Consider the following 16008-nt stretch of genomic DNA (forward strand, 5'->3'; position numbering starts at 1 on the left):
AGAGAGAAGGAGCCAATCAGGGAGCCGCAGAGGCTTTTGCTTTACTGATTGGACAAAGCAACTATCAATCGAAGTTCGTTCTTGAGGCTGTGATTGGATTCTCTTCTCGCTCTTCCCAACCCTCCAGGATCAGAACTTCAGGCCCCCAACCCCCCCCATTGGGCAGTCCGCCGCCCTGATTGAACGCGCGCTGGCCCAATGGCGGCGCTGCCTCCGAGGCCCTGCCTCCAGAAATGGGGAGGATGGGGGAAGGGCTGCCGCGAGGCGCGCGGGAGAGCCTGCAGGGGCCGGTCGCGGCGATGGGAGGGATCAACTACTTGAGACGGAACAGGGCGGCGTTGACGGAGGCGGAGGATGTGGAGTCCTCCTGGGAGGAGTTGCCGACACCGCCGACGACGTTGCCGACGCCCCTGCCCGCCGGCACCGGCTGGAGCAGCAGCGCCGCGGGGGGGACTTCGTGGGGGAAAGCCATGCTGGGCGCCGGGGTGGGCGCGGGGGCTAAGCCGGCTAAGCCCTCCTTCGTCTCCTACATCAGCCCTGAGGTGAGGCGATGGGGGGGGGCGGGCGCTCCGAAGAGTTCCCGCGAGGCGGCAGCGGCGGCCTCCTCGAAGGTGGCTCGCTCCCAAGGTTTCGGGCGGCGGCGGCGGCTCTTTCGGCGGTTTGTCGTCCTGTGGGAAAAACTTGGTTTCGTTGTGGGTGAGGGTGCCCTCGTTATAGCCACGCCCGCCTCCCATCCCTAGTCTAGGAAATGATGGCTGGGATCCCTCTTCCTTATTCAAGGGAGCCTTGGGGGGGGCAGGATGTGGGGGCAGGATCCCTAATGAACATTTTTACTCTTGGCATCCGCGTCCTCTCGGTTTATCAGCCCTCGGGAGGAGAGAGCTTATCAAACTGTGTGTGTTTGTGTGTGTGTGTGTGTCAAAAGGCGTGGGTGGGGGCTTCTGGCGCTGCCAAAATAGAGGATAAAGGTGCCGTTTTCCGTCTTTCCCCTTTGCTAGTAAGAAGGGCAAAAGAAACGGGGGTGAGGAGGGTAAAACGTGGGAAGATTTGCATGTGTGAAACAGGATCCTTGTATTCCCCTTCCCGGGTGCATCTTTGTGAACGAGCGTAAATTGCCCTCTGGAAGCACCTGCTTCCTCAGGAAAAGCATGTGGTTTTTATATACTTTAATCAGTGTATTATGGGATGAACCTATGTTTTAAGTTCAATTTTAAAAGCTAAACGCGTTTGTCGTCGGGATGCAGCAGAGAAGGAATAAGATTTCAGACTGCTTCAGTTTCGGCTCTTCAGGAATAAAATCGTGAAAAGCGGTGTCCAGAACGAATAAAGTAATACTTGAAGTTGTGGAGTTGGGGGAAGTTATTTCTGGGCATGAGATTTCCATAAGGCCTTCCAAAAGGATCTTAAAATGCTTCCATTGTACATCTGTAAGATTGAACAGGCTTATGTCTTAGTTAAGATTTAAGGTGCTACAAGATTCACTGTAGTTAGACTAAAAATGAAACTGTTTGTAGTGCTGTAGAGTAGTTTTGCCACATTTAATAGCCTGTATCTTTATTACAGTTGTGCTAAGGTCTGTGTCTGCATTCTCCAAAGCACACTTCAGTAAGTTCATTGAGATTTGCTTTAAGCAAGCAAATACAGCCATACTACCTTAAGTATTTTCTTCTCATTATTTGGTGGTCCTAGTTTACTTTAGATAAAACAGCATAGAGAGAGTCCTAAGTACTATTGGAGTCTGCAAACCTGTATGAGATAGCTTACTCCCCTTGGAGACTCTTTTTTTTTTTCACTGAAACTTAAATTTATCTGAAGAGCTAAAAGGGATATATGTCCCAAAGTATTTTCATTTTTAGATAGTTGCATCGTGACAACATCCATTAACACCAATGTTTTGAAAAGCAAATTGTTTAACAAATTGGTTGTATATCAATTAAATTTGGGTATTGTTAAAAAAAAAGGGCTTTGGGCATGTTGACATAAAGTGCTGATCTGCAGCCCAAGGGAAGCAGTGCCTGACCAGGTCAGTGCTTCCTGTTTGTTGTTTTCCTGGGAGTTAAGATTTTGGATCCCCCAGAGATAAGTGAAAATAAACTTTTCTTTAGATCCATTGTGTCCCTGTTTCACTTCCTATGTATGAGTTGTAGGGCAATGATGGCTAACTTTTTAGAGACTGAGACTAAAAACTGGCCCCGCCCCCACTCCACCCCCTGCCCCGCCCCCACCTGCCTGCAGGGCCACTCACCGCCTCCAGGGCCTGCCGCAGATTGCCCAGGCAGCCCAGCAGTGCCATTGCAGCCACACCCTCTGCCCGCGCCCCGCAGCATCAACTGTGCGCGATGGGGTGTAAAGGCAGAGTCTTGACTACGCTGCCTGGCTGCCATGTCCTTGTCTGCGCTGCTCCGCATGGGCCACGTTCGGTGGTGACTGTCCTCCAGGGAAGCTGTTGGTGAGGAGGGGGTTGTGGGGGGATGCAAGGCTGGAGCAAGGCATGTGTGCCCACAGAGAAGGCTCCGAGTGCCGCCTCTGGCACGCGTGCCATAGATTTGCCACCACTGCTGTAGGGTGTCTCTGAGAACATGGAGAACCTGAAAAGATTGTAAGGGGCATACTTCCTTTCATAAGCACTTGTTGGGGGGGGGGGTGACCTAAAAACATCAAGATGGTGGGCATGAATAAAGCAAACTCCTTTTTGCATATATATGTTTTTAAAAAAGGCTATCACTTGCAAGGTTACACCTGTTTTTTTACACCTCATTCCCTCATGGATACCTTTGAGGAGCTTCCTGTTCCATATTGTAGAGTTGATCGGGACAAAAGAGGAGCTCATATTACAAAAGCAAACTTGTTTTAAACTTTGGGTTAAAAACTAGGTAATAAATTGTGGTTCAACTGTGGCTTGAACCAGCATCCAAGTCTAGATGTGTCATATCCATTTAATATGTAAATTAGCAGATCACATGAACATTACAACTGAGAACTAATCATTTAGCAAAAATGATAATTAGCTTTGAGACCACCTTATTGCTTTCAAATGCATTTGTTAAAAAGAAAAGCCATTTATTTTAAAAAATGAAATATTAGTGGAAATATACCTTTCTATGTTTGATGTTTGCCATTTATATATGATATCTATTTAATCCTTTATTTTTATTCTTGGTTGTACTAAAAATGAAGGATGTTGGAAACATCATGTATTTAAAGAATACATCCTAGTATTTCTAATGAATGGTGAAACATGGTAATTTGTCACAGAACTAGATTGTCAGCATATGGCCAGAATATGAACAAAGGCTGGTATTATGAATGTTGCTTGGATGATCTAGTCATTGTATGCAGGATATAAATAATGACATTGGTGGTGCTCACATTACACTCCCATAATTAAATATACCATAGTTTACTCAAGTCAGTTTTTTGGATTTGTGTGACTCGCTGAACCATAAGCTAACCATACATGCAGCATTCAGGCAACATGAAGTTGGTTACTTTATGTTGAGTACATTGTAATATGTACACTTTGCTTGAAGTGAAAATTGCAACTGTGTTAAGAATATTCTGATTTGAATTAGTGGTGTAGCTAGGAGGATTTATTGTTAGTAATTTGGTGATAACTGAGATGGTGCACATACAGGGAGCATCTTGTTGTGGACAGTTGAAATAGCGTTAAACTGATTCTGGGAATCTTAAATCCTAGATATAACAAACGGAACAAGTTACGGTATATTTGAAGATGGACAGTGTTAATGAAACTGAGGAACCTTTGGTGTTCTCTGAGCTTGGTTATTTTCATTCAGTTACATTAACCAGCCTAGGTAACATCTTCAATTCTAGAAGAGAATGGGGTTTGGTCTCTATTTTTATATACACTAAGTTGCCTTGTGATGTTGGTGGGAGTGACATTTTCTCCTTGGTAGTTGCTTGATTGGGCTGTTCACTGTTTGTTTATCTGTTGTTAATCTTTACTTGTTTGGGTATAATTGCTGGCCAGATGGTTTTCTGATCTTTTTGTTTCCTTTTTAGCTTTTTTATTGTCTCTTTTAAGTGGTATGCAAATATTTATGTGCCTGTTAATGCTGACTTGTGAGTCCCAAGCTTCTAGGGTTTCCCTAGCATTTTTTTTGGAATTAGTTTGGTCTAGATCAGACATGTCAAACACAAGGCCCGGGGGCCGGATGCAGCCCACGAAGTGGTTTCATGTGGCCCATGAAGCCATCCTGGAAACAGTGAGGGAACGGCCCCTGCTGCCTTGGCCCTGTCCCAGGTCAGCCAGGAGCCAATGTACAATTTTGTGGTGGCCATCTTGGCACTTGCCCCAGTGGACCATGCCTTGGCACTTGCCCTGGTCCCACCCCCTTCTGCCAGAGACCCTCAGATCTGTCCCACTCCTGCCCAGGCCGCCATAGGCACCCTTGACGCGAATGATGTAGAATTGGCCACGCCTACCCAGTAAGCCACATCCACTCCATCCACACCCACCCAGTAAGCTGCACCCACTCTGGCCACACCTATCCGCCCCCCCCCCAGGGCAACCACAATGCTGATGCGGCCCTCAGTGAAATTGAGTTGACGCCCCTGGTCTAGATTCTCACAGATTTCTAGTTGATACTATGGTTAAATCTGTCTATGTGTTATGAAATTAAGGGGTTTTCATCGTGTCTTCAGGCAATTATGCTCTGCTAGTCTTATACTTTTCTGTCTTTTTTTAAATTCACTTTGCAGTATTAAATTTCAAAAAGATAAAATGCAAAATAACAAAAATGGAGGGATTAGGAAGGGGGGTTCGGGAAATCAAGGAAAAAAGAAGCCAAAAAGTTACAAAAATATTTTTACTATTATTGTGCTTGTCTGTATAGTACTGTAACTGTTTCTTAATAAAGAAAGATACTTGAACTTGCCCTTCAGGCCAGTTCCATACTGGTTATACTTGTTTTTTAGTTTCATTATTCATGCCCTTCTAGATAGAAACATAGAATAAGTTGAACAATCTGAATTTCATATATAAAATATTATAATGTAATATTCAAATTGTCTAAATTCTTAGCATCAACATTATATTCATTAATGTGAGCAAGACTATGCTCGAGGAAGAAAATGGGGTATGAAAGGATTATGTTTGCTCCAGTATACTATGAAATTGTGAAACTTCAAATAATTTTTATGCAGTTTTTCTCAGTTTTTTTTTAACAACAATTTAATGAAAAGGTCAGAATGAGAGAAGGACTGGCTTAAGATGACTTAGCAAATTCACTGCTTAATAGAAAAGAAATCACAGTCAGCATGGTTAATGGAGACTTGGGGAATTTTATTTATTTATTTATTTATGAGACTGATATACTGCTTTAAGTGCAAGCACTCTCTAAGCGGTGTACACCAGTAAGCAATGTATATATATATATATATTTACATTGGCCCCAACAATCTGGGTCCTCATTTTACCTACCTTGGAAGGATGGAAGGCTGAGTCAACCTTGAGCCAGTGAGATTTGAACCGCTGACCTGCTGAACACAGTCAGCTAAAGTGGCCTGCAGTACTACACTCTAACTGCTGCGCCACCTCGGCTCATTTTTTTTCAAAAATAACTTGAATTATTGCATTCAATAATTCTTGAGCTCACATTTCAGTTAAGCAATCTGAAACTACATTTAAACTGATGTTCTTTTGTTTGTTTAGTGAAATTCTTGAAAACTAGTGTTGGACTCAATTTAACCTATCCCTTAGTACAGAGGTCCCCAATCTTTTGGGGACCAGGGACTGGTTCCGTGGAGAAAGGTTTTTCCGCGGACTGGAGAGTGCGCGGTTTTTTGTGCTACCTGCATCCCACAGATGGGGCTTTGCTTGTTTGTGCCGACCGATTGTTGGCATGCTGTGGCTTGGTACCGGTCCACAGACCAGGGGTTGGGGACCCCTGCCTTAGGTTAAATTAGGGGTCTGCAGCCTATTCGGAACCAGGCTGCACAAGCGATGGACGCTTACACGGGAAGCTCTACTTGCATGAGTGGTGGACACATGCACCCACCCCTTGTGTAAATGCAGCTGCACAAGCACATGTGCCTGCTTGCACAGAATCATCCCCTCTCCCACCCCATACTGGTCCCCAAACCCGAAAAAGTTGGAGACTCCTGGGTTAAACAATTGGGGATGGTTTATAGGTTTATAGGTTCTTTCTTTAACTGATGTAAAATGAATGATAACACTAGATTTTCAGGATTTCAGGACAACTTTATCTAATTTTTAAGACTAAATGATGAGTACTTTAGCATTTATGATAGTTTACCATTTTTGATAAGTGTTTGGGCAGTCCATATGCCTTATTTTCTTAATTCTCCCATTATAGTCCCTTGAAGGAACTATGAGATAATAGCAAAAAAGATTATTGTTATTAGAGACAAACAATTTAATTTTAGATTTAGAGTCTTGACTAAGTGCTTTTGTTTATTTTTTGCTTATGAACTAGCTCTGTAGTAAGTGTCCTTTATTTTTTCACAATAAATAGTTTGCTGGTATGCAAAATTCATGGTTAACTGTTTATATTTGGCTGGCTTCCTGTTAACAGTCAAAACATTTTTGATGCAAAATGCAACAGCCTTGAAAAATATTAGCTCCTTTCTCTAAGGTAAAAAGGAACATAAGATTAGATAATATTGAGACTCCTACATATTTACCTTAAACATCTATTCATTGCATAAATCCAATTCCTGATATTGCATCATTAGTATAAGTATAAATGGCAGTGAAATTGTAAGTGGTGATAATTCTGTAAATGATGTTTCTTTTCTCATTTAGATCATATTGCCTTAGGTTGATATAACAACTTCTAGTTAACCTGAAATATGTAGTGATGGTGTATTGATTTGTTTTCTCGGCTATGCAGACTTCAGGTTGCTATTATAAGCTTAATGCTTCACTGTAGATAAAATATATGACGTTTAGAAAACAGGTATAATTGAAAAGGAAGAACTGGAAGATTCAGCATGTACTTTTTGGGGCTTTTTTTAAAAAAAATGGAGATTCAAACAATTAGAGTAGTAAATGTTATGTTTTCCTTTTATTAAACTACATGGTAATGATGTATGAATATAATTCCATTGATGGTATTAATGTTATAGTGGGATAGAGTTCTGATTATTTGAATTTCTTTGTTGCTATTCTCAACTTAAAACATACATCTATCTACAAAAGCATATTTTTGTTCATTGCATATTTCAGCACATTGCGTATTTCAGTGCCAAACAATCATCACGATATAAAAAAGATGTTGAGACTCTAGAAAGAGTACAGAGATATGTTTACTTCTGTTGGCTTTTCCCACTTAATTTGTAGGGAATCAAATCAATAATTTGTCAGTCTGATGACATAGAAATTTAATATTTTGATTGCCAGGATTTCTCCCAAGTCTGCAATCAGAGGTCTTTCCTACAGGTAGTATTAACCATCAGATAAAATAGAAAACAATCAAACTAGGAGCTTTCAACATGCAAGACACATTTTCAGACATTAGAAATCCTTAATTTACACTGTTCTTTTTCACCATCAAAACCAGGTTTTGCTAGTCACTAATTAGGTTTGAGGAACAGAATGTATTATACACTAGGTACTGTGTTTGTCGAGTAATTCGGGGCATGATAATTCCTCCCAATGCTTTCTTAACACTAGTTAAAGATTATTAGCAAGTTTATTGAGTTCTTATTTGGGTTGTGAGCTTTGTTTTCCTTCTTTTAGTATTTAATACTAAAAAGGGGAGCAAGGAATACTAGATATCAACAATAGATTATTATAGCTTTCTTGTAATGGTAATCTGTGCTGTTGCTCTAAGCTTATAATTCTCTACAAAAAGATTAGTCTCAAGTTACTGAATAACTCTGGTGAATGTTTTCTACATGCCAATGTAATACAGCAGAAGTAATTTGCCTTCAAAGCATGTTTTCAGTCTATTGAATATGTAACTTTTTGCTTAACATCTGAACTAATGCAATGTCCTTTCTTCTAGGAAGTGTATGTGAGGCAACCCATAGAAAAAGAAGTGGAACCTCACTTGTTACCAGGTAATGCTAAATAAATAATATTGCACAATATTGGATGCTGTAATTGTGCATTACATGATGCAGTTAAGTAGAATTACTATGTTCTAAGGAATGTATGTCAATGAATGAGTAAATACAAATAATTGTATTAGTATTGTATTATTAGGATACTTTTCAGTTTGTGTAACTTAAAAACTCCTTGATTTAAAAAATACATGATGTTACTTTGAAAAACAAATCTGTTTGCCTTATATCTATGAAAATAGCAGAGACTACTGGCTAAATGGATGCCAGGGCAGAAGAATGGTTCCTTTTTATAATGCAATGATGAATTGTATATAATTTCCTTAAAATATTATTTTTGATTATTTTCAGATTAAGGGTGACTGTGCTCTGTGTTTAATATTGATCTGTTAGTGCAGTTTAAAGTGCACTACTATTTCTCCAGTTTAGAGCAATAACAGTAACAAAATTCCTTTAATTATATAGCTCATATTATATTTATAGTGATAGCATTTGAGCAACTTGGGATTTGAGATTCTAAGTAGTTCATTGCAAAGTAAGAAGTAAATTTAACTTCTGTTAGGTGAGCTGGTGCTTTGTGAAGCAAACATGGTTTTGAAATTTGTACAAGACGATGGATCAAATCGTGGCACTTTCGGAAAACTTATTTGCACAAACTTCAAGATTTCATTCCTTGGAGAAGAATCCACTGTAGAGGATGTAAGTGATCAAAGTTATTCTTCATCTGCTTTGTGGGCAATTTCTCTTTGTTACATGATGGTTGTATACTTTTTATCTCAATAATGATTTGGGCATGAAGTTTTATAATAGAATATTAGAAAGCTTGACAGACCACGCAGACCACCAACATTGACAGACACCAATCATTTTCTAGGATTGATTTTTTCTTGATTACTACTGATCTTCTTTCTAGGGTTAAAAAAGTCAAGATTTTTCCTAGGACATTGTCTGACCATAGCCCTGTCTGGTTGGAGTTATTGGTGGAAGATGGGAGTAGAAGATCTTGGAGACTGAATGAAAATTTATTTACACGGGAGGAGCTGGTGCAGAAGTGCAGAGAACATCTGAAGGAATTTTTTGTCCTAAATATGAATAAGGGTACTTCAGTGTCTATGGTGTGGGACGCTAGTAAAGCCTATATGAGGGGAGTTTTGATTCATATGAACAATGCTTTTAGGTTTAAACTGACACAAAAACATAAAGAAATTGAAGAAGAGATTAAATCCAAAGAAAAGGATTTTGTTTTGAATCCAACGGATAATAAGTTAAAGGTTTCTATAAATCTGCTTAGGGAGCAATTTAATATGTTAATGGCAGACCAGGTTGTGACCAATCTGCGTTATATGAGACATAATACTTTTTGTAATGCGAATAAGCCTGGAAGGTGGTTGCCTTATCAATTACGTAAGAAACAGAAAGCGAGAATTATAGAGAAAGTAAAATATAAAGGTAGTGAAGTTTATCAACAGAACTTGATTAAAAAGTGTTTTTTAGATTTTTATACAAAGCTATACACTAGTGATAATATACAGGTTTTAGATGTAGAGAAGTATTTACAATCAGTACACTTTCGTAAACTTTCTAATGAACAACAAAATGTGATGAATTGTTTAATTACTTCAGAGGAAATTGGCTTTGCTATTAAACAATTAAAGATTGGAAAGGCTCCTGGTACAGATGGATTAACGGCTAAGTATTATAAAATGTTATTTCAAGAAATGATAGAGCCATTAAAAGAACTTTTTAATAGTATCTTGTTGGGAGCTTCGATCCCTTTTTGGAGAAGGGCTTTTATATCATTGATTCCGAAGGAGGATCAAGATCTCACTGAACCTATAAATTATAGACCTATATCTCTTTTAAATGTAGATTATAAGATTTTTTCTAAAGTTTTGGCAAATAGATTAATGCAGGTTATGAAGGATTTGTTTCATAGTGATCAGTCAGGATTTATAACAGGAAGATATATGAAATATAACACAAGACAAATTATCAATTTAATTGAGTATTTGGATAAGAATAATCAGATTCCTGCGGCTTTTATATTTTTGGATGCTGAGAAAGCTTTTGATCAATTAGATTGGCAATTTTTATTCTCATTAATAGAGAAAATAAATTTTGGAGACAAGTTCTTACAAGCTCTCAAGGCTATATATCAGCAGCAGTCTGCTCAAATTATTATTAATGGGGAATTGACAGAGACTTTTAATATTGAAACGGGTACAAGACAAGGTTGTCCATTATCTCCTTTGTTATTTGTTTTAATAATGGAGATTTTGTTAATTCAAATTCGAGAGTCTACATTACTTAAGGGAATAAAAATAAATAAGAATGAGTATAGATTGAGAGCTTTTGCAGATGATTTGGTGTTAACTTTACAACAACCGACTCAATCAGTTAGTCATTTATTGGAACTTATAACTCAATATGGGAAAGTTTCTGGTTTTAAAGTAAATAACAATAAGACTAAGATATTATCTAAGAATATGACTGAGAAGGAAAATAAAACTTTAGTTAGACTTACAGGTTTTCAGATAGTGAAGAAGGTTAAATATTTGGGAGTATATATAACTGCTTCTAATGGAAAATTATATAAGAATAATTATGAAGTATTATGGACAAAAGTACAAAAGGATTTAAACGATTGGAAAAAAATTGCAATTGTCGTTGGGGAGAATTTCCGCTGTTAAAATGAATGTTCTACCAAAGTTTCTTTTTTTGTTTCAAATGATACCCATTTTAAAAAAAGATGCTAATTTGGATGAGTGGCAGAAGGGTATCAATAAATTTATATGGGCTGGGAAGAAACCAAGGGTGAAGTTTAAGATTTTGCAAGATGCTCGAGAAAGAGGAGGGCTTAAAGCACCTAATTTGAAATTATATTATGATGCAGCCGCATTAACTTTGATAAGTGATTGGCTTGATTTAACAAATAAAAATATTCTCTCTCTTGAAGGGTGGGATTTATTATATGGTTGGCATGCATATTTAATTTTTAATAAGAAAGTTGATCAGGCTTTTAAATCACACATTTTAAGAAGTGCCCTACTTCGAGTCTGGAAGAAGTATTATTATAGGTTAAATTATAAAATACCTATTTGGGGGATTCCTGGACATGCAATTGAGGGAATCTCTAAGGGGATGCATTTTGAAAAAAATTCGTATAAAGAATTACTTATTTGGTTAGGTAATGATTGGCAATTAAAATCTTTAGATGTATTAAGGCAAGAAAATATTTTACAGTCATGGTTTCAATATTTACAAATAGTGGATAGGTGGACTTTAGATAAGAAACTTGGAATAACATCAGGAGATGAAAATTTGGTAATTCAGATTAAAGATCAGAATAAGGCTCATATAAAAAAATTTATAATGCGTTAATAGAATTGGATTCGGAAACGGAATTGGTTAAAGATTGTATGGTTAAATGGGCTCAGAATATTCAGGAACAGATCCCATTGGATTTATGGGAGATAATTTGGACCAGAAATGTTAAATTTACATAGGCTCAAAATTTAAGAGAAAATTTTTATAAAATGTTTTATAGGTGGCATTGGGATCCTAAAAAGTTGTCTTGTATGTATCCTAATTTACAGCCTAAATGTTGGAGATGTGGTAGTTCTGATGCAACCTATTTTCATATTTGGTGGACTTGTAAAAATATTAAGGCTTTTTGGATTATGATTTGGTGGAACATTCAAAATATTTTTAAAAGGAAGATAAAGTTTACTCCTCAACTTTTATTAGGGATTTTTGAGGATTTTGATGTTAAAGAAACTATTTTAATGTTGAATTTAATTACAGCAGCAAGGTTATTGATAGGTCAGTATTGGAAGAAAGATTCGTTGCCTACATTAGAAGAATGGACACTTAAGGTTTCTAATTTAGCAGAAATGGCTAAAATTTCTGCTTATTTAAAGGACCATACACAAGAAAGATATATTATGGTATGGAGAAGATGGATAGATTATATTCAGATTAAATATGGAACTAAAAAGTTCCATTTATTTTATGATTAAACCTTTAAAAAAGAAAAAATAATAAGTATTATTTTTTTATAATAATTGTTTATATAATAATTGCTTACAAATGGATTTGTTTATAATATGTTATTAAGGTTTAAAGGGAGTTAAGGGTTAAGTATGATTTTAATTGTTGTATAAACTGTTAAATTTAATTAGATTATGTTTAATATATTCGTTAAATTTAATTAGATTATGTTTAATATGCTTGTAATACCCTGTATTTGGCTCTGGGAAGTGGGGGGGGTAGGGGGATGGGGATGGGTGGGTTATTTTGTTAATTATTAATAAAACTTTTTAAATTAAAAAAAAGAATATTGGAAAGCTAAGCTATTGCTCTCCTAAAATAAATTTAGTACAAGTTTACATCTTATAGTTTTGAATGTATAATCTATTTAAAGACTTTTAAGCACTTTTTTTGGCAGAAAGTGAAAATAGTAAATCCCTGGCAAATTAGGATATTATTTGAGGAAAATACCAGGGTTGGTTTTGGCACAGTTCTGGGGAGGATTAGAATCTTTAAAGGGAAAAAAAAATCTGTGGTTAAGATTCAGCTGTATTTAGTAATGTTGGCGATATTCTATTTCATTAGTTCTTAGAGGTTTGGTACTCCAGAAATAAAAAGAACTAATTAACCTTTTAAATGTATGTTCTCTTGTATTGATAGTAAAAGATAAATCTTATCAAATTATATATTGTGTTCTGTTAAATGTAAGTTAAGGCATTTTCTTCTTCTAGGAACCACAGTTTAAAAATAAAATCTTGGAAGAAAATGACATAACACTTCAATGTATAGATCAACTTTATGGAGGTAGGTTAGCATTAATAATTGCTTTATCTTAATTACTACACTTGGTTATCAGAAATACAAGTTTAGTTTTGTCAAACATGGGTTTAGATATTTTTTAAATGTAATGTTAATATTTTAATTTTGTTTTTAATTACAAAACTACATATATTTGTGATAAATAAGACATGCAAAGTAAAAAAGAAGAGTAAGAAATAAGCAAAATCACTTTTGGATATAAAAGCAAAGTCTAATTAGATCTATTGTACAGTACTGCATTCACTATACTTCTCCATTCTTACAAAACCTGCTTCCTTCCCCAAAGGTGCTTTTTCACGAGGCAACTGGGCTTTTTTGTTTTTTTCTTTGAAGACGTTTCGCTTCTCATCCAAGAAGCTTCTTGAGCTCTGACTGGATAATGGGGAGCTGAAGAAGCTTCTTGAATGAAAAGCGAAACATCTTCAAAGAAAAAACAAAGTCCAGTTGCCTTGTGAAAAAGCACCTTTGGGATAACTGACCTGGCTGGGTGAGCATCTCCATAGACATCCTGCTTTCTTCTATTGTGGATTGTATGGGAGATGAGATTCCTCAAGATAATTTGGTTCTGAACCACCCAGAGTTTTAACAGCATTGTGAGATCCTTGAATTGCCTTGGAGAGCAACCTGTGATATACTATGATGTGCAGGTACTTAAAACTTACAACCATTTGTTTAGTGACTGTTTGAAGTTATAGTGCCAGTGGGAAAAAGTGACTGATGACCATTTTTTACACTTATGATCATTGTAGCATGCCCATGATCAAGGAATCAAAATTCAGATAATTGGAATATATTTATGACAGTTGCATTGTTCCCAATTCATGTGATCACCATTTATAACTTTCCCAGCTGGCTTCCAACAAACAAAATTAATGGGGATTCACTGAACAAGCACACAATTCATTTAACAACTACAGTGATTTGCTTAACCGTAGCAAAAAATATCATAAAACTGGGGAAAAGTCACTTAACAACTATCTTGCTTAGCAATGGAAATGTTGGGCTCCATTGTGGTCATAAGTCAAGGAATACATCTATTTGGAAAGGAACAACATTATTTGTCCTGATACGTTTTTGGCCAGGTGGTTTTCAGATTATTGTCATTGCCTGCTTTGCAAAGACTATACTGTACTAACCCATCCTTGAGGTTATCAATGCATGCATGAGTCAACAAAAGCAAAAGACTTTCTGTTTTAGTTAAAATTCAGTTGAACAGTAAATTATTGTGAAGCATGTATTTAGATATTATTTACCGTAAATGCCGGCGTATAAGGCGACTTCCGCGAGCGCTGAAATCAGCGCCAAAGACAGGGGTCGTCTTATACGCCGAGTCGTCTTATACGCCGGAAATACTGGTAGTTTCTGGCGTATAAGACGACATTCTAGGAATGCGGCTCAGCGATAAAGACGGGGGTCGTCTTATATGCCAGGTCGCCTTGTACGCCGGCATATATGGTAAATCTTCAGGAATACAAACATTTGAGAGAAAGTTTGCATATTGTTTGTATTTTCAACATGAATTGCGGGAGGTAAAGAAAGTACATTGCAGTTAGTGATTAGGATAATAGTACCAAAGTAGGGTTGCAGAGACAACTATAGCCCAGGCCACAGATCTGCACACTGATTCTCTTAAGCAATGTATTCTTTCAGGTGTATTTTACTCATTATGAAACTTTATATTCCAGCATCTTAAATTTTTAAGTAGTTCTCTAGCCCAGGTGTCCCCAACCTGTGGGCCACAGCCTACTACCGGGCTGTGGCCTATTTGCAACCGGGCCATGTGAGCGATAGGCTGTCATGCACAAACACAGCTTTACTCACATGAGCGGCAGGTACTGGCACTCACAGCCCCACTTGCGCTTGCAGTGGGCTGCCAACCCGGAAAGATTGGGGAAGGCTGCTCTAGCCTCTTAAGCAAATTGGGGGGAAATTCCTGTTTTTTAAACATTTTTCCGAAAAGCTTCCGGTGTGAGGCGACGGCGATGGCGGCTAGCTTTTAGCCGTCCAGCTGGGGAAGTGTCAGAGCCGCGGAGCGCAGCGTGCATCAGCTGGCCCGCGGCTCGAAAATCCCTTCCCGGGCAAAGGGAAGGGACAGAGAGTGCAGGGATAGAGGTAGAACCCCTGAACCCCCTCTGGATTTGTTTCTAGAGGGGGTGAAAGGAGTGTTCCCTCGGAGCTCCTGCTGATCTCCGCCTCCCAGCTGTTTTTGCTTCCTAGGAAGCAAAAGAAACCGCCGCTTCTATCTCCGTGTTTATAGCATTCTGGTGAGTAATTTTTAAACGGACGGAGCAGTTTAAAGGATTTTTTGTTATAATTTAGGTGTTTATTTTTTTTATTTTTTGATTTCTACTATTATTCCTCCTTTTTTTGTTATATTAGTGAAAGGATTTAAGATGGCGCTTTGAAAGTGTCGGAGTTTTTTTTTCCTTTCTCTTTTGTTTTACTTTCCCTTTTTAAGGACTGGTTTTTGCTTTTACTTTTGCTTCTGGCTTAGAATTTTTTCTTTTGAATTGTTTGCTCTTTTATTTTTTATTCTTTGGATTTACTCTGGACTTTCAAGGACTATAGCTTGTCTCTTTTTAAAAAAATTTTTCTTTTTTTTCCCTCCTCCCTTCCTGGCTGGAGGGGAAAGGGAAGTGACAATTGTGCTTTTTAAAATGGCTTCAAAGAGGCAGCAGCCTTCCTCAATACCCAAGGTTATTTCTTCTCCTATAACTTCCACTGCACAGCTACAACAACAATCTAAACATGTACCACCGGCTCAGCCACCACCCTCCCCTCCTCTATCTGGACTTTCAGCACAAGAGGTTAGAGGCATAATGGGAGAGATTGTAGTTCAAATGAGAGAGGAAATGAATCAATTTGTCTCACAGATTAAATCAGAAATTAAATCTGATCTCAAAGAAGAGATAACGGGGATAAAGACTAAATTGCAAGAAAACAATAATGAATTACGACAAGATATACTGGCAGCTGTTTCAGGTTTGGCTACTGTGGTGGTTAAGCTCGATGCAAGGCTTGAGGAAGTGGAAGACAAAGTTGACTCTTTGGATGACAAAATTCAAGATGTGGAAAGGAAGGTGGACTCCTCACAAGAAGATATTTTGATGT

The 16008-nt window shown here is 37.8% G+C and overlaps 1 protein-coding gene across 1 annotated transcript in view; it reads left to right on the forward strand.

Moving 5' to 3' along the window:
* Window positions 1–291: 291 nt before the first annotated feature.
* Window positions 292–16008, forward strand: part of MTMR12 (myotubularin related protein 12) — a 43132-nt gene continuing 27415 nt past the window's right edge. The window contains exons 1-4 of the mRNA XM_039353053.1: window positions 292–542; window positions 7992–8046; window positions 8612–8748; window positions 12810–12882. Coding sequence (XP_039208987.1) covers window positions 300–542; window positions 7992–8046; window positions 8612–8748; window positions 12810–12882 — 508 coding nt within the window. The 5' untranslated portion in view covers window positions 292–299. The remainder of the gene's footprint in view (window positions 543–7991; window positions 8047–8611; window positions 8749–12809; window positions 12883–16008) is intronic.

This window comes from Crotalus tigris, unplaced genomic scaffold (genome assembly GCF_016545835.1).
Source record: "Crotalus tigris isolate CLP2741 ecotype Arizona unplaced genomic scaffold, ASM1654583v1 scf7180000018490.839948, whole genome shotgun sequence".
NCBI classification, from domain to species: Eukaryota; Metazoa; Chordata; class Lepidosauria; order Squamata; family Viperidae; genus Crotalus; species Crotalus tigris.